Here is a 17,672-nt window from a genome sequence, read left to right on the forward strand (position 1 = left end):
CAGATACACCGGCTGTTTCGGCACATCTGTAAACACAGTGCTTAACAAATGGGCACAGAAACGTGGACTCTTAAAGTTTTATATGCTACACTGTCATATATGAAACAAACAACATATGTACACAGGCAATCAGTGTTAAGACGCAGAAGAGCAAAACACTGACCACCAAGACTTTAACTTCCCAAGTCCCCTGAACAAAAACGGGGGTTCTACGTTAGGTGAACATTTTAGACATGAAGGAAACGCAAACGTAACAGAGCTTCGTATTCAGGCAGTAACTCGAGATTCAGGGAACAATCTGATCTCCTGGTGATAGTTTGGCAGCATTTGCAGATAACACGTTTCAAGCGTACAAGTGTTTCTTGTAGACCAGACTAACAGAAATGCTTGAACAATGACATCAGACGACACGGGGACTTGAAGGCAGCCTTTTTGGCAGCTTTAATGCTTCAGTCCAACGTCGGCAGCTTGTGTGATCATAAATAAAATGTTTGTGTTTAGTGTGTGCTCATGTTAATCCAGGCGCTGGATGAGTTTCTCCTCCATCATGCAGTAGACAGCTACGTGGAACAGGTCGGAGATGAAGGCGTCGCAGGCTCGTCTGCTGATGCCTTTACAGCCTCTGAGGTCGAGCAGGGTCAGAGAGGAGAGGCGCTTCAGATAGGACAGGCAGCCATCGGTCAGCTCATTGCAGCCTTCAAACACACACAGACACACATTTAATGTCTTCATATGATTTTCAGGCTTTGGATCAAGAAAGAAGAGCAGCTATGAACGACCACGTGTCATCATTAGTGGCCAACAGAAGTTGTTTCCTGCAGGAATCAAAGGGATGAGGGTCTGCCAATGGAACAGCAGCCTTCCTATACTCGGGTGTGTGAAAAAGCCAACAGTGATCAGTGTGTTTGTTCAAACCTGCCAGCGTGAGCTCGGTGAGGTTATTGCGTGTGTGAGTCCCAGCTGCTGCCAACAGGGCGACCGAGGAGTCTGTTAAATCCTTGCAGTGAGCCAGGTCCAGCCTCTCCAGCTGCGGCATGTGGCGCTGCAGGAGCCTCAGAGTGGACTCAGTGATGTCCAGACCGGACAGGCGGAGCGTCACCATGTTCCTCAGTCTGCTGCGGGATGACTCCAAACCTGCGCACACACACACACACAGCAGACTCTGGCTTGTATTCTGATCACACAGTATCCCACGAGCTGTACAGGTGTACTACTACTACTTTTGATTTGGTCACATGTGTCTGGAGGAAGGTTTCTGTGCTTCTTTAGATCTCTGCTGGTTACACCTGGAAACATTTTGTGCTTGATGAAACAAACCCAATCACAAGCTTTCAGCTGATCACAATCACACTAAAGAACATGTCCCGAGCTGCTCGGCAGTGCGGCCACTGAACTTCAAGCAGTGGCGGTGCAGCCCCTCCCAGTGCTTGGAGGAGGAGTGGGGTGAAACACAGCTCACTGAGCCCACCGTGCCACTGACCAGGCAGCGTGACGATCTCTTTAATCTGGGCGTCTGTGACGCCGTCGCACCAGCGCAGGTCTAGCAGCCGTAGATGGGGCAGAGTGGGAGAAACCATTGCCGACAGACAGGACCAGGGCAGACCAGTCACACTCAGCTCTCTCAGACCTGAACACAAACAAAGGTTTAGTAAGACTCTCCAGGACAGGAGACATTCGCTTTGGGACGCCTCGCGTTCGTACCTGGGAGTCTCGTTAGCAGGCAGTTCAGCTGTCTCTTGGCCATGGGCGTCCAGGAAAGGTCCAGAGAGGTGGGCTGTCGTTTGACAATGCCTGCGAGGGCCTGATTGCTGAGCGGGCTGCACCGACTCACATCCAAGTGGCTCCACAGACGTTTGTCACAGCTCCTGCATAGGGGAGGAAGCGGTGGTCGTTTCATAAGCAGCGCGGAGCTTTGCATGTACAGAACAAGGTGACGCGAGGGTAACGTACCACTTGTACCAGGCCTTACAGACAGTCATGCAGGCCAGCAGCTCAGCTCTGTTCAAGTATCTGAACACAGACACCCAGACCTCCTTCTCCCCGCCTCTCTCATTGCCCACATCCTTAAAGGAGAGCAGAGACGGCAACGATGGAGAAGACAGGGTGGAGGACGCAGGGTGAGCAGCAGCTTCCTCTTCCTCTGAAGAAGACGCGGAGCGAGTTCGAGCGCCTCTCTCACCACGGCTACCACGCAGGCGAGGCCTATGACGACACAGCACAGCGTAGTTCTTATGTGCGATACAATCACGCACATTTGACACGGGCAGGAAAAAGCTGAGTCACTCCGTTATGGACCGAGTCTGGTCATCTAATGTTCACCATACATCCAAACAGCCTCATCCCCAATAAGATCTCCACTCTGGCCTCTTTTCTGTGCTTTTATCCAGTGACTGTCGTTTAATATTTTAAACAGTGGACTGTGCAGAGCTGGCCAGCAGCAGACAGCCCAATCATGGTGAATGGACCGGTTCTTATACAGCGCTTTATACACCCATTCACACAAGCACTCATTCTAACTGCCTAACATTCACACACGTTCACACTCTGATGGATGCATCAGAGAGCAACATGGGGTTAGTATCCTGCCCAAGGTTATTTGGTGGAACCGCCAGCCTGCTCTGCCACATGAGCACAGCAGCTGACTGTCCCAGGACTGCTCAGAGGTATCGGACATCATTGAATCATGGATGGAACACCAACACGTGACACGAAAGCTCAATATGTGCTAAAGTCTACCTGCCGGGTCCTCGTGGGGTTATGCTGTCAGCCGCGGGGTCTGTGCACCTGAGCCGTGCAGGTTTGGACAGAGCGCCCTTTCTCTGAATAAAGCCCTGCTGCCCTGCAGCAGTCCTCGGGCCCATGGCTGCTTCCAGCTTTGGAACTATGGAGCCTGAGGCATGAAAAGAGCCTTCTGTTACTCATGCTGCGCCTGCAGATGTGAGCCAATCCTAAGCTGCTGTGCTGGTTTCTTACCACACTGTCTCTTGGCCTTGTTGGGGCGCTGTAGAGTCACCGTCAGGTAGGAGCCACTCAGCAGGTCATCGCTCAGATCAGACACCAGCAGGACCGGAGGTTCTGGGTCCGAATCCCAGCGGCCTTCCTCCTCCACCTCTTCCTCCTCATCATCCTCCAGAGTGTCCATCTCCTCCTCTTCAGGGTCAAACTGCCCCTCGCTGTCTACGTCTTCATCCTCATCATCATCGGTCCTGCGCCGTCTCCTGTGTCGACGATGCTGTTCTTTATCTCCGTCCTCGCTGTCCTCCTCTTCCTCATCCTCTTCATCATCATCGTCCTCGTCGTCCTCGTCGTCATCATCCTCGTCGTCATCGTCGTCCTCGTCAGATTCGTCAGACTCATCTCCTCTTCGCTGCATTCTGGAACCTCCGCGCAACCTGACCCCTCGTCCTCGGCGTCCAGCGTCCCTCATGCCAACCCCTCGCTTGAGCTTGAGGACAGAAGATGATCCCGGACTCACGAGCCCGGCTCTGCTGCCTCTGTGGGCCGAGCCTCCTCTCAGCAGGCCTCTCCTGTTAGCGCCAAAGGCCCTCTTGGAAGAGTGAGTCCCACCCCGAGCGTGAAGTGCCATCTTTCTTCTCTGAGAGGCTGCACGTGGAAGAACAAAGAATCAACTCTGTTTTCTTGATGCTGTCGCTAACTGAATCGATGAAAACAGATTTTAACAGCCACAAACCTTCATCGTCATCGTCACTGACGGAGTCTTCTCCATCGCGGCTGTGGCGCTGGCGTCTGTAGATCTTAGCCATACGAGCGTCAAGCAGAGAGGAGGACTTCCTTTTCTGGACAGCGTGGGAGGAATAATCAAAGTGATGGGAGACATAACAAATGATCTTAGAGGAGGGATCTGAGGAACACTCACCAGTGGAAGGCTGTCACCTCGGTCACCTTTAGGCTGCTGCAAAGACAAAATGGATTCTTTCAGAGTAGAAACGACCAACAGCTCAACTCAAAATCTCGATCAAACACTGGAACAACACAAACATGGTTTTTTTAATCCCTTACAAACCCGTCCACACATCAGCATGCTTTTACATGGACCAATCAGTGCTCACGGTGTGCACACCATCAGACATGTACATGAAATCCTGTCACAGTCGGCATTTATCGAGCTGAGAGCGACCTCCACCACAACCACAGAATTAGCGCTGATGATCAGACACTCATTTTTGACTCAGTACCTATCTAGCTTCAGAGAAAGGCCATTTGTCACTGAACACAAGCGCAATGAGACGATGCAGAGGGTACTCGTGTTTGTTTACTGCTCTCCGATGCTGGGAGCAGCAGAATGATTAGCACGCTCGCAGGAAATGGTTCAAAATATCCATTTCCTGTTCACAGAACGTCAGTCAGTGCTGATTCAGCAGGTCCACAGAACACCAACAACCACGTTTGTATTTATATAAAACACCTCAGTGTGTCACAGGCTAATTATACAGACCCTCAGTATAACATATGTGTGCAGCCATAAACGGATATTTGCTGCTTTACAGCTGGAGTCAGGATGAGACCCTCACTGCGTCCCAGCACGGACACTAAGCCCGGGGCACTGACTCGCTGACATCCTTTAGACCAAGCTTTGTGTCTCTTCTCTTAAGAAAGAAAAAAAAAGATGGCAAAGAAAAAGGAGTGATGTAAGCGACAGACGGGTGGATTTATGCACAAACAGGCGGCACCTCTCACCAGTCTCGAGCTGATTGGCTGAGAAGGCAGAGGGGCCGCCACCAAGAGAAGTGACGCTGAGGAGGAAGAGCAGGAAGGAAGAGAAGGAGCAGGGAAGAAACCACAGCGGACAACCTCCCCGTCCTGATGGGGGCCCACAGGACCCCCTACGCTAGGAGAGGGCCCCGGACCCAGCCTGAGGACCAGGGGGCCGTGGGGACGGATACGCTGTTGGTGGCCAGCAGCCAGCGATTCATCACTGCCTGATGACTGTGACGGAATTAAATCAAAGTCAAAAATAAATAATAATAATGAAAAACAAACAGGAGACATAAGCCCATTAGATCTGTCACACTGTGTGTGTGTGTGTGTGTGTGTGTGTGTGTGTGTGTGTGTGTGTGTGTGTGTGTGCGCGCCCAGGCTGTAACAGTGGCTAATTAATGCATTGTGTACCTCTGGATCAGTGATGCCCTGCACACACTTCGGGCACTCCCAGCAGCTCGGGAGGTCTTTATTCACCACGCCTTCCCCCTGAACCTGCAGACAAACATGCAGACAGTTACTCATGCTAGCACACAGGACTGATGAGAAGAAAGACACAGTTGAGTCACAATCTAAGGCTACGTCCACACGTACACGGGTATTTTTGAAAACGGAAAATCTCCGTTTTCAAAAATACCCGTGTACGTGTGGACGTAGCCTCAATACAACCTGGAACCTTCATGTTTGTGCCTTCAGACATGCTGTCATAGTTACTAAGTTACGAAGTTACGGTCATAGTTACTAAGGATCCAGCTTCTATTTAAGATGTAGCGAGGCTACGAGCGCTGAACTGTCAACAACAAGACGAGCACATCCCACTGAGTTGCTATATGCTCCGTGTGTCGTACTGTGAGGCAGGCAGGGTGGACGATCTGGGCACAGTTGGAGCATTCCATCAGAGTGAGGGAGGGGTCTCCGGTCTCCTCCTGATTGGGCTCTTTGCAGATCTCACACACCGCAGACAGAGGCAGGCCCGGCTGGAAGAGACGGGTCGTCAAGTATCTCACACACGCATACATGTTGCTAATTACAAAGACAATGACTAATAAAAACAAGGACCGAGTTACTAACAGAGAGACACTGTCGTAGGACACAGGTCTGCTTTAACTTCCCTGGGCCTCCAAACTTCTTCATGTCTCTGCAGAAGTTGCAGTCTCCACACTCAGGTCTCATACAGGCTTCACAGCGTTTACACCTGCGCGCACACACACAAGGACAGAACAGGATGGCTTAAAACGAAGCACGGGGCTGTGGCACATAATGAAATCCAAACATGAAAATCATTTCACTGCACTGTAAATAGTTAAAACATTTGGTATGTTGTCTTAAATATGAAGAAAAACTGCATCGTGTTTTTATATGAACTGAAGTAACAAAAGGTTTGACACAGGTACGACTTCCTTACCTGACCCTGCGTCGTCTCAACACGGACATGGAAGACGCTGGTTTTTGAGGTCGTGGAGTGATGGGAGTGGAGGACAGTTTAGGGCGAGGTGGTGGTGGGGGAGGAGGTTGGTACCATGATGGCTGGAAGCATAAGAGAAAAACACTTTAATGTGTTGTCCTTGGGACATTTGTCTTCTAAAGAAATCTTTTGCTATCAAAAATGTGTTTTTCATTCATCAAATGGTCTGAAAATAACAGAAGTTATTCATTACTGTGCTATGCATGACTGGAATAAGTTTTAAGTAATTTCATTTATTTATGGGGTTTTTATAACACCTGTGGTCCTCGAGGACAAAAGTCCCCAAAGTACAAGGTGTTGCAAACAACCTACTGCTTTCAAACACCTTTGATCTTGGATCACTGATGTGTGGGCTCAAGCAAAGGTCACAACAACCACAACAACATTCAATTAAGTTTTATTTACACAGCGCCAAATCACAACAACAGTCACATCAAGGTGCTTCATATTGTAAGGTCGACCCTACAATAATACATACACACAAAGTAGCTCACAGGCCTCCACTGCTCTGGAGGCCTGTGAGCTACTTTTTTAAACCATGTTGTGCAAAGCAATGACCAGTAGGACAAAGCACATATTGTCTTTAATATAATGAGGAGGAAGAATCACTGTTCAGGAAGATCCAGGGTTAGAAGATATAGAAAATATTGTCAATATTTAGAGCACATGCTACCCTTTCTCTGAAAAAGCACATCAGCCACCTGCAGAAGTGGAAGAAGGCTATGAAGTGAAGAAAAGTGATGAAGAATCTGAACTATGTTCAAGTAGGTTCTCAGGCATCCAGGACATGGTAGTCTGAGGAGCTTGGAGAGAAAGTGACTGGGCTTCTTGAAGTTTCTTGAATTTTCAGAATGTGAAACTGAAATAGAAGATGTGTCAGAGGACTACACATCATCCATTTCAATTATGATGAAGACAAAGAATCAAGCAGGAAAGAGGAATCAGCTGAGACAGAGGAATATTTGCAGTAACGTGAGGAAACACTGATCTGGTCTTCTAACCTTCCCAGTGACAGACGATGCCTGACTCTCTCATGTGCCTCAGAGAAAGATGATCTACCACAGTCCAAGCACATGTGCCAGGTCCCATACTCCTTCAGTGGCTTTTCTACTCGAGTACTGAAAGCATTATACACAGTGTATTCTGCTTGTATTCTGCTTTTTAACGTTCACATGCCAATGGATGCATCAGAGACCAAGTTGGGGTTCAGTAACTTGCCCAAGGACACCTTGGTAAGAACTCCAGACTAGAGCACACAGAGATTGAACCAACAACCATCCAATTAGCAGATGACCTGCTCTACAGCCAACTCAATGATGAACAAGGAGGGACAACAAGAGAGGAAGAAAAATGGACCGAATGCAGCTGTAGGCATATGTGGGTGTGTTGATTCTTACTGCCGTGCATCCAGTAGAGTCGCTACGGCCAGTTTATGACATCCTGAGTCTGGTAGAGAAGTTTTCATGCTGACACAAGATTAATCATAGAAGCACAAAAAGGACATAATTTCTTGATAAAGACACAATAGATGATCGTCGTTCATGACACAAACGTGCTCCCATTTGAGGTGTATGATGTGTGTTGGTGTTGACTTGACTTGAAACACAAGTGGGTGTTCCTCCTGCTGTGATGTAAGATCCTGGTACTGATGTGACTGTATGAGCACCAAGTCCCCTTCAGAGGACTCTGTCCCCTCCAACAGAACATCCAAGTAAACCAGGGAACTTTGAGACAAAAACATGGGCAGCATGTGATGCAGGTCCAGCTGTACATGGAACATGCTCGTGTGCGATGGCAAACCGTCTGTCCTGCAGTCAGGACACGAGTTGTCCCTAACATTGCAGGTTTCCAAAAGAAAACAATCACCTGTAACAGCTTGTTTACTGTATATGCCCCTTGGCCTGCAACTGCAGAAAGAATGCTGTCCATGATGGGACCAGTGCAGAGGAATAAACCTGAGCTTCCTCCTGCACTTGGGTCAAATATGGACACGCCTTTGTCCTCATGAAAGTTTGCCTTCACTCAGACTCATGCCCTCCTACCATGCCAAAATATAGAAAACTGTCAGGCAATGAGTTGGAATAAAGTTGAATAAAACCTTGAAACACAGAGATGGATGATATTTTATACTTGTTGCTTCAAAGCAAACGGGGTCATTTTTGAGCCCAGAGGACCACAGATGTGATTATGTGCTGCCAGTAAAAAACTTGTAGTTTAAAAACAGCTTTCTAAATTAACTTTGACATAAACCCGTCTGTGATCATCTGTTAAAGCAGCCGACTCTGGTTGTGAAACGATCCTCATGATTTCTGATGATTTAATTTATTTTTTACCCGAAAACAGAAAAAATTCATTTTTATGAGGTTTTTATCAGACTTACATTTGAAATGGAATAAAAGGAATAAAAGGAATTGTGTTTGAATTAAGTTTTAATTAAAAGTGTGGGAAAAACAAACTTCATATTAATTATGCATCAGTCAAACCAGATGGGGACATTGTTGTCCCCTGAGGACCACAGCTGTGTGGAAATCAGGAGGACATTATGAGGGACAGACGAGCTCTACAGAGGGTTGTGCGGTCAGCTGAGCGCACCATCCGCTCCAAGCTCCCTGACCTGCACTCAATCTACAGCAGGCGGTGCTGGACCAAGGCCAGGAAGATGGTGAAGGACCTCAGCCATCCCAACAACAGACTGTTCTCTCTGCTGAGGTCAGGAAAGCGATTCCGCTCCCTGAAGACCAACACAGAGAGACTGAGGAGGAGCTTCTTCCTGCAGGCGATACGGTCTCTCAATCACACCACCACACAGTACTGACCCACACATACAGTTCTTACACACACACTGGACTTTCTGGACATTGTTTTTGCACACATTGTTTTTTTGCACAACACTGGTCACTATATTCTTCATTTCCGGTTAATACTTGTACAGCTGCTGTTATTGTGTATATATTTATTTAGATTTAGATTTCTTCATACATTCTTATATAGTTCTATATTGTGTATTTTGTTGTACAGTTATTTTATTTTCAACTTTAATTTATATATTTATCTTATTCTTATTCTTCCCAGTTAAATTTACCCTTCATTCTAATTTGTGTTGTACAGTTATTTCATTTTTAACCTTAATTTATATTTTATTCCTTCCTAGTTAAATTTACCCTTTTTAATTTTTCATATTTATTTCCTATCTTATTCATAGCCTTTTCCTTTTTTGTTCTCTTTAGGTCGCGAGCAGTTGTCCAAGCATTTCACTACATATCGTACTGTGTATGACTGTGTACGTGACAAATAAAATTTGAATTTGAATGAGGGTTAATCATTTACACTAGAAAATGACTTTGATCACTTGGACTTGATGGATTGTTCAAAGTCAGTTACCAGCAGTCCAGCACACTGGGACGGACATTAGCAGTGGAAGCTGGTACGATGACACAGGAAGTATACATGCTGCCTTCAGAAGCCGCCACAGCGGACCATCAGCCCCCATCTCACCCTGTCCCAGCACCCCCTGCATGTCCTCCTTCACTACATCCATGAACCTCCTCTGAGGCCTTCCCGTTTCCCTCCTCCCTGCTGCTTCTCTTCTTATCAGAGCTTATGCACCATCAATCGCTAAAGGTCAGGACAGAACAAGTGTGCGAACGACTAAACATCTGGTAGTCATCCTACCCAGTCCCAGTTTGGCTGTATAAGGAAACACATTTACCTCCGGGTGACCCGGGTGACCCCCCCCCCGTGAAGCATAAGAAAACAGATGGGGGAAAGAAAAAAAAAAAGAGCTGAATATTGGCTTTATGTGCATGTTATCGTTATATAAATAATTTGTTGTTGTTGTGGTCCGTTTGCACGGCTGGTCACAGGGACTTTTACGACTGCTCGTAATGTCCGAACAAACATCTGGACGCTCGATTGACACACATCTTTGTGCGCACGCACGGTTAGCTCTGCTGGACAGACGAGACCAGAGTGGACGTGTTAGCACGTGTCCAAACTTGGTGCCGTGTATTATGACCACAGTCGGCACAAACAGCTCAGAGTGCAGAGCTGAGGATCTGCAATCAGTGTCTGTAACGCAGAGTTAAATGAACAGCACACACAGAAACTGTTATGTGTGTTAAAGGTTTAAAAACTACCGAGTCACGAGGCGTACTTCACAGGACTGTGGACAGGATCATAAACCTCCTTCATGTGACTCAGTCTCTCTCTGCACAGACGGAGTGCTCCACGGACCAGAGGCAGGGTTACCATGACAAGTGTGCAGTCTGTTGGTGAATAAAGACCGCTTACCCTCTTCGGCCACCTGACGATGGGCCGTCCTGTGTACGACATGCTGGGATTGTCATTAGCGTGCTCCTTCAGTAGTGCCTGCAGGACAGCAGAGACATGAGCGTGACAGAAAGAACCGCGAGGCTCACATGGAGCTCCACGACGACATACAGACGAGCGATACCTTGATGTGTGTGATGAGCGCCGGGGCGTTGTGTATCCCTGCTGGGACACACTTCTTGTTAGAGGGCAGAGCTTCCAGTTTACCCAGCAGGTTCCAGAGTCCCTCCAGTTCAAGGGGGGTCAGGTGGACCTTAAGTGGAAGCTTCTCAGAGTCTTCCTCACTGCCAACACCCTCCCCCTCAGTCTTCAGCTGCTCACTGACTGGATCTGAGCCACACAGATTCTTCAGACCTTCATGAAGGAAATAAGAAAGACTCAGAACTGACCAGTATGGCCCACACAACACGCATGTGTGTCCCCCAGTGGGCAGTGACTGCGGGCTGTGTACATACCAATGCCCAGGGAGTGTTTCTGAAACTCTGGGGTGAGGTAGGAGGTCTTCGTCAGGCTGAAGACGTAGCGTTCCAGCACGTACCAGCACATCTCATAGTAGAAGGGGTAACGAAACTTCGCTGGAACCTGCAGGAGGTAAAAAGATTAAAGTCTATTCACGTTCATTCAGCAGCTCATGCAGAGCCTGCTCACCTACCCGCGTTCTGTCCTCTATGCTACAGATGTTGAGCTGCATGGGGATGTTAAAGCTGTGCAAGAAGTTTCCTCCAAAGACCATCGAGTCCACCGGGGTGTAAACGGCATGAATCCAACCTGTAGCACACAGTGATTATAATACCACAGGACTGCTTCTGCAGGTAGTGAGTGCACGTCAGTGTGTACCTGAGGGTATGATGAAGGTGCAGCCCCGCTTCAGTTCAACCCTCTGGCAGTCAGACGCTCTGTCTCCCAAGAACACATCTCCTTGTTTCCCTGACAGTACCCAGTTCTCATAGAGCTCCAGGTTCTGAGGAGTCGGAGGAATCAGCCAAAACACCTGCAAACAAAAGTGTAATTCACTGTGCTCTGCTGTGGGACAAAACAGACACTTTCAGGAGGCCCCTCCCCTTCTAGCCTGTTCTTTATACTTGACAGGACTTATGCGTTGACCCGAAGCTGTAACGGGAAAGAGATCGTCTCTTAGCCGGCCCCTCGTGGCCTCACCTTGCTCCCTCTCAGTATGTGGTACCATACTGAAGTCCCACCGAAGTCGATGTGGAAGTCTGTGTAGCAGCCCTCAACACTCATCAGACAGTACCTGTGGAGACATCATCGTCATCACGGCTCACATCCTGCCGCCACACTTGCCTACAGCAGGACACTTACTTCTGTACTTTGGGGTACTGCATGTCATTGATAGAGTTAGTCGAGTCTCTCTGTCTCTCTTTCAGATGCCGAGGCCACATGTTGTCCACCCAGTCGATCAGATCGACCTACACGTGCAAACGTGAGACAAAATACAAACAGTGAGAAAAAACAAACAGATTAAAATCACTTTAAAGGTTTTTATTTCCTGTCAGCAGTTCCAGTCAAACAGGCCTGCAGGTACATACTGTGGCAGGCCTCTTGACCCAGTTCTCCAGTTTGGTGTGGCTGAACTCCAGGCTGATAACATTATAGAGCTTCTCTCTCTGACACGGGGGGGTCTCATAGTAACGTGTCCACTGGGCCATGGACATCTCGGTCCCCTTCTGAGTGCTCACATCCATCACATCTATCATGCGTCTGCTACCTGAGAGGGGAGCCTTCTGTTAGACACAGCGTGACACAAGAGGCTGCTCACAACAGCTGGGCGGATGTCGAGCTTCTCCAGAAACCTCACTGAGTGAGGAGCATCAAGACAACGTTCAAAGTAATGACTTTATTTATCATTTTGTCCTTAAGTTGATCAGCAGTGAGTGTTTCACATACAGGCTCATTGGCTGAAATGGCTCTATATGAATAAAATTCAGTTTGTGCTAATCTGAAGCTACCTGTACACCTATGGACATGATTCAGTTAGAAATCACCTCTAATTAGTATCACTGACAGTTATTTTCAACAATTAGGTTCAATTTCTTCTTTGTTTTTAATAGAAAACCCCGTATTTTAAATAAGTGTGTAATTACAGCATTTATTACCTAAATCACTGCGTTTGTACAGCGAGGCAAAGCCAGGACTGAAGCTGATGCTTAGTAGCAGTGTGTAACTGAACGAGCCTTACCGACAAACATCTTGACGTCATTGACGCTGAAGTCAGGATCTGGCATCCTGCAGAACCAGAGGACACAACATCATTACATCAGCTCAGTTTATAGACGTATTTAATAACACTGAAGTTACACAGGGGCCTACTTGATTCCCAGTCCATCAGGCTTCTCAAAAACGACGGGGTCCCTCAGACCACCTCTCTGAATGAATGCGTATGTAAAGTCTGCAGAGAAATATACAAGCGTCATTCAACACAGGACTATAATCCATAGGACAAGAAGTACTGTCCTATGGATAATTAGGACAGTACTGTTGTTTCTTATATTAGGCCAGCTTCCATCCTTCCACCAGATAAAACCTCCACAAACGCCAGATTGACACGAGTTTATTTCTACGCTCTGTGACTGGTGTGTTAGGTTTCTTGGGATTTGCAGATTTCACGGGGAGGTGATGTCAGAGTGCATGCAGCTGACCTTTTACAGTCACATGTATGAGCACAGCTCATGACATCACAGTGAACACCGTGTGCACTGTCCAGGGTCCTGAAAGCACATCTTTGTGTGGCATCCTAATAAACTGGCATATCTCACTCTTCAAGCACGATCTCTCAAATTTCTGTGACACCACCTCAGTGCAGCAACGACTGCTGCTTTATAAGACATGTTTCTTCATTTAAATATTCCCTCGCTATAAGATTCTAAGAAGCAAAGAAAAAAGCGTCAGGCTCTGAAAAATAAAGCTCAGACGCAAAGACTCAAAGCTTAAACCCATATAAGAAACACAAAGACACTATACCTACGAATACAGTGTGTTTGTACACGTCCAGCCATCTCTCTCACACACACAACAATAAAAGTCATTTGGTTTGATTTGACAAGGGGAGTGGCCTAGTTTATATTGCGAGGATCGAACCAATCTGCAACAACAGGTATGTGGACGAGCCGAACAACGCACCTGGTAAGAGCTTAACAGTGCACAGACTCTGCAGACGGGATCGTTTCTGCCCAACTGCAGGGTCCCCTAGTGTGAGCTGCTACGGGCAAAAATTATGGGTAGTGTCATCTGTAGCGCTTTTACCATGTGATACGACCTTGACCCAGTTAAATCAGCTGATGTCTACTGTCACACAAACGCTGAACGTAATATGTTGATGTGGGTGTGGCTGTTGGACTGCTGGACGGACAGAACCCAGGACACACTCCCTCCCTTTGGGAGAGAATGATGGAGACAGTGTTCACACCAACCTTTTCCATCCATGCGAAGCACTCGGTCAGAGCTGAACCTCTCACTGTTAACCTTCTCCTCCAGGTCAAACATCCTCCTCCCATCAATCTCCTCATCTGAGATGCCATCATCATGGTAACGCTGCTGGTTACGAGCACGCTAGAGAGGAGAACAGAGTAAGAGGGATGGTAAAAGACAGAGGACTGAAGTGCTTTGGATGGACATTAACCCAAACTGGACAGTCCTTCTTATCAAACCAACCGCAAAAGAAAAAGTCCAAAGTGGCGCTTCACAGAGTGGCAGCTAAAAGGATAATAGGTAACCATTTCTACAGCCTCGTGCCAAATATCTGAAAACTAATTATGGTTCATGAGCATTAGGTTCTGTAGGGGAAGCTTCCCAGCACTGCCAAGTGTTCACTCACAGGGATCACCTCTGTCGTATCCTAGGCCTGACAGCAGCTACTGAGTACTGAATGGGTATAAATGAAATGGGCTTGAATGACAGTCCACGTTAGGGCCCACCTCAATTCTTTTTGACCAAGAAGATGAAAACGGCTTCATCGTGAAGCATCAGGAACTATAAAATCAGCACTTTAATAGATTCATTGTCCTCAAAACGATCCGACTTTGGGCCCGAGGCTGCAGCCTCCCACAGGAGACACCGAGAGGACACCAGCGCACCACGGGGCCGACACACGGAGACAAGTACACACAGAACTTAATCGGATTCACGTGCACAGGTGTGAACTCCAGCAAAGGGAGGAAGAGGCATGTGTGATCATCATCATCATGTTAGTCCAGGATCGAGACTGCAACTGATCATCACATTGTTGTGATTAGGGCTGTGCCATATCGTACCGTTCACGGGAATACCGGTGTAATGTTGGGCAATAATAAGAAAATGAAATATGGCGATAGAATATGGGTAAAACGCGCATGCGCAGTGCCTTTGTTTACATACGCACATGGAGGAACAATCATGGCAGCGACGGAGAACGACAGGAGCGAAAGTGGATCGTTGAATGAAACGAACCAGAACTGGTTTGTAAAAATGCTGCAGCTTCAGTGGTGTGGAACTGGTTTAGCTTTCGTCCGTCAGATACACAACAAAGCACTGTTTTTGGTAGCGCATGCTAGCGGGCCGTCGTTATTACCGAACACGGCGCTCAAGAATCTATCAAAGTACGACTTTGCTGAACTATGAAGCCGCACCACTGGATGGATTGTCTTGCTGACAGATTGGTTAAACTGTCAGCAACGAATTTGCACTGTTACATTTTTATACAACTTTAATGTGCATACAAACAAACAAACAAACAAACAGCTGCTTGTTTAAGTGAAAATACATTGATTTTTTTTGCACTAATAAAGTTGAGATGTAAAGTATTTTGTCTCGTGTCAATTATATCGTCAGTTATTTTGTTATCGCAAATGTTTAAATATATATGGTGATAAGTATTTTGGCCATATTGCCCTGCCCCAGTTGTGATGTATAGTTGTTTATAGCAGAGTCTTCTGGAGCAAACCACGAGCTCTAAGTGTTAATAAACAAGTTATCAACATAAATTAACAGCCAACTTATTTCACTCATGCTGGTTTGCTAGTGTTACTCTTTTTAAGCACCTGCTGACTTCTTTTATAATGCTAACTGAAAGCTCAGGCGACGTCATTGGCTGGCTGCAACATTTATCCTGGCCCTGCATCATTATTTTGATGATGTCAAACAGATACTTGGGGTACAGACTGATAACACACGTACACTGAACCCGCGTGTGAAACGTGCGTCCATCACAGTCTTCATGTTCCTCAGGACTCTTACCTTATTTTTAAAGAAAATAAACCTGGAGTTGAAAATGATGGGGAAAGGCGCTGGGTGCCATCTTATCCTAACCCCTCATACTAACATACACACACTCTTCATTAACTGATGCCTCAGGCACAGATTCATTAGTACTTTTGGCTGTTGGTCATTATAAGTCATTCAGCATTTTCCTTTGTATAATGTACAAGTACTAAAAGGTTAACTATAGAGTTTCCCTCAATTACCTCCTTATTAGCTGCATTTTCACAGTAAATAACAAAGTTCTGTATATGAATTTGCCTACGATTTCAAAACACTTCTAAGGAACATGAACAGTAAGTCTGCAGGTACACAAAACTGCAAGCAGCAGGCGTGTCTGTTTACTCACAAACAGACACACTTGAGAAAAAAATTTGGACATGAAAGCAAAGTGCTGGTTATCACCACTCCACACCTGCCCGGTAGCAACTGCCATGTGTTGGCCAGAGAGAGGACCACTGTGTTTATTTGGTAGATCAATGAAAGGACTCAGTTACTTGAGAGGGAGTTGCCCACAGCTCTCTTCAGTTTGACACCCTGCTCTACAGCATATCTTCCAACAATACCACCCGCTGTGCTTCACCCTCACGGACCCGGCGCATACTGTGATGCAGCTTTGTCAGATATGCTACTGCACAAGACGCACGTGAACCTGAAGCTCAGAGATAAAGTTGCAGTGATTTGACCGAAGGCAGACACTGAGCGTTGAGACTGCTCTGCGTCCCTGCATCCTGCAGTGGTCTCCCGCTGTAACAGAAAACAGGGCTCAGGCTGAGGTAGCAGAACCAGCGTGTTGGAATCTGCCCGACACTTACCAGTCTTTTGCTGCAGCGCGGTTTGGAATCATCCATTTTCATTCATGGAACCAAAGGCGGGTCCGGAGTGCCACTACAGACACCAGTGGGCAGCGATGGTCCCACAGGAGCCGTCACTGTGCTGTCCTGGCAGGGCTCGCTGCCTACCTCTAATTCACCGACTTCTTACAATTTAGTCGCATACAGAGCCGGACTCGCTGGCGTTTAGAAAATCCGACAGGACGGTTTAATGTTCGAGCTTCTTTATCTGGTTTTTAACAGCCTCTCTAGCTTACGTAGCTGCCCTGTCACTACCCTACAGAGACAAAACGACATGACTCCGGAACGGCTATCAACATTTAAAAAAACAACAAGAAGCTGGCACTATTACTTGCTTTAGTCCTAGCATGGTAATAAAGTTAGTTCCTTCTCCGAACAGCCGCCATTTTCACTATACCCCGCCCACAAACGGACACTGGACCATTCACACTCATGCCCACGACCCTTTCATTGGACTACAGCTGTGCCACTCACGCGAAAGAGCTGTAATTTCTGATTGGATATGGCCAGCCAATCAACATATAAAGAAATTGGGAAGCAACCAATAACAGCACACTTCCAAAACAAACTCACATCTAATTGGTTGATATAGTCAAAACAGGTCGACTAGTGGACAAACGCGTAATCAGTCATAAGAACTAGCCAATCGTGCTAACAGTTATCACAATAACCACCGTCTATCACTCAATACAACTAGTCATTACTTTCAAATAACACGATTACACAAAAATAATGCGTTTTAAATGCCTACCCCCATCGCAGCGGAGATCCGTCCACTTACAAACACCCGCCGTAATCGGAGACGTATTACGCCCTCTGTGGCCTGTTTTCTTCTCTCAGAGGCACACGGCGGACGGACACGTTTTGTAGCCTTCAACCCAACAAGGAAGTGCCCGCCGCCCCATAAATGGAAGTGCACTTTGAACAGCTTACTGTTGATTGGCTGGAGAATGTTGCGTAGCGCTCGTGATTGGTGGCAGGGACTGTTTGTCAAACGCGTACAGCTTGAGTACGGCGAGCGAGAGGAAAACGTCGGCAAACGCTATGGTGAAATA

The 17,672-nt window shown here is 47.1% G+C and overlaps 1 protein-coding gene across 3 annotated transcripts; it reads right to left on the reverse strand.

Moving 5' to 3' along the window:
- Window positions 1-417: 417 nt before the first annotated feature.
- kdm2aa (lysine (K)-specific demethylase 2Aa) lies at window positions 418-17,526 on the reverse strand. 3 transcript variants are annotated; one of them, XM_086294524.1, is made up of 26 exons: window positions 16,579-17,263; window positions 13,942-14,080; window positions 12,842-12,920; window positions 12,711-12,757; window positions 12,061-12,239; window positions 11,834-11,940; window positions 11,672-11,765; window positions 11,351-11,504; window positions 11,166-11,281; window positions 10,969-11,095; window positions 10,638-10,867; window positions 10,475-10,552; window positions 6,125-6,246; window positions 5,791-5,914; window positions 5,568-5,696; window positions 5,131-5,214; window positions 4,699-4,947; window positions 3,878-3,913; window positions 3,692-3,797; window positions 2,974-3,603; window positions 2,737-2,890; window positions 1,951-2,202; window positions 1,702-1,865; window positions 1,481-1,627; window positions 916-1,134; window positions 418-695 (listed from the first exon to the last, which is right to left on the reverse strand). In XM_086294524.1, exons 1-26 carry the CDS (start codon window positions 16,618-16,620, stop codon window positions 514-516), a joined length of 3,990 nt encoding a protein of 1,329 aa, XP_086150650.1. In that variant the 5' UTR covers window positions 16,621-17,263; the 3' UTR covers window positions 418-513. The 3 variants fall into 3 exon arrangements, with proteins under 3 accessions (XP_086150650.1, XP_086150649.1, XP_086150648.1); XM_086294523.1 differs by lacking the exons at window positions 4,699-4,947; window positions 16,579-17,263 and adding an exon at window positions 17,369-17,526; XM_086294522.1 differs by lacking the exon at window positions 4,699-4,947 and having other exon boundaries at window positions 16,579-17,252.
- Window positions 17,527-17,672: the final 146 nt, after the last annotated feature.

The sequence above is a fragment of the Aulonocara sp. 'chitande type north' Nkhata Bay genome, linkage group LG6 (genome assembly GCF_057382095.1).
Source record: "Aulonocara sp. 'chitande type north' Nkhata Bay isolate Kocher_YH1m ecotype deep benthic linkage group LG6, A_spYH_male_GT1.1, whole genome shotgun sequence".
In the NCBI taxonomy this organism is placed as follows: Eukaryota; Metazoa; Chordata; class Actinopteri; order Cichliformes; family Cichlidae; genus Aulonocara; species Aulonocara sp. 'chitande type north' Nkhata Bay.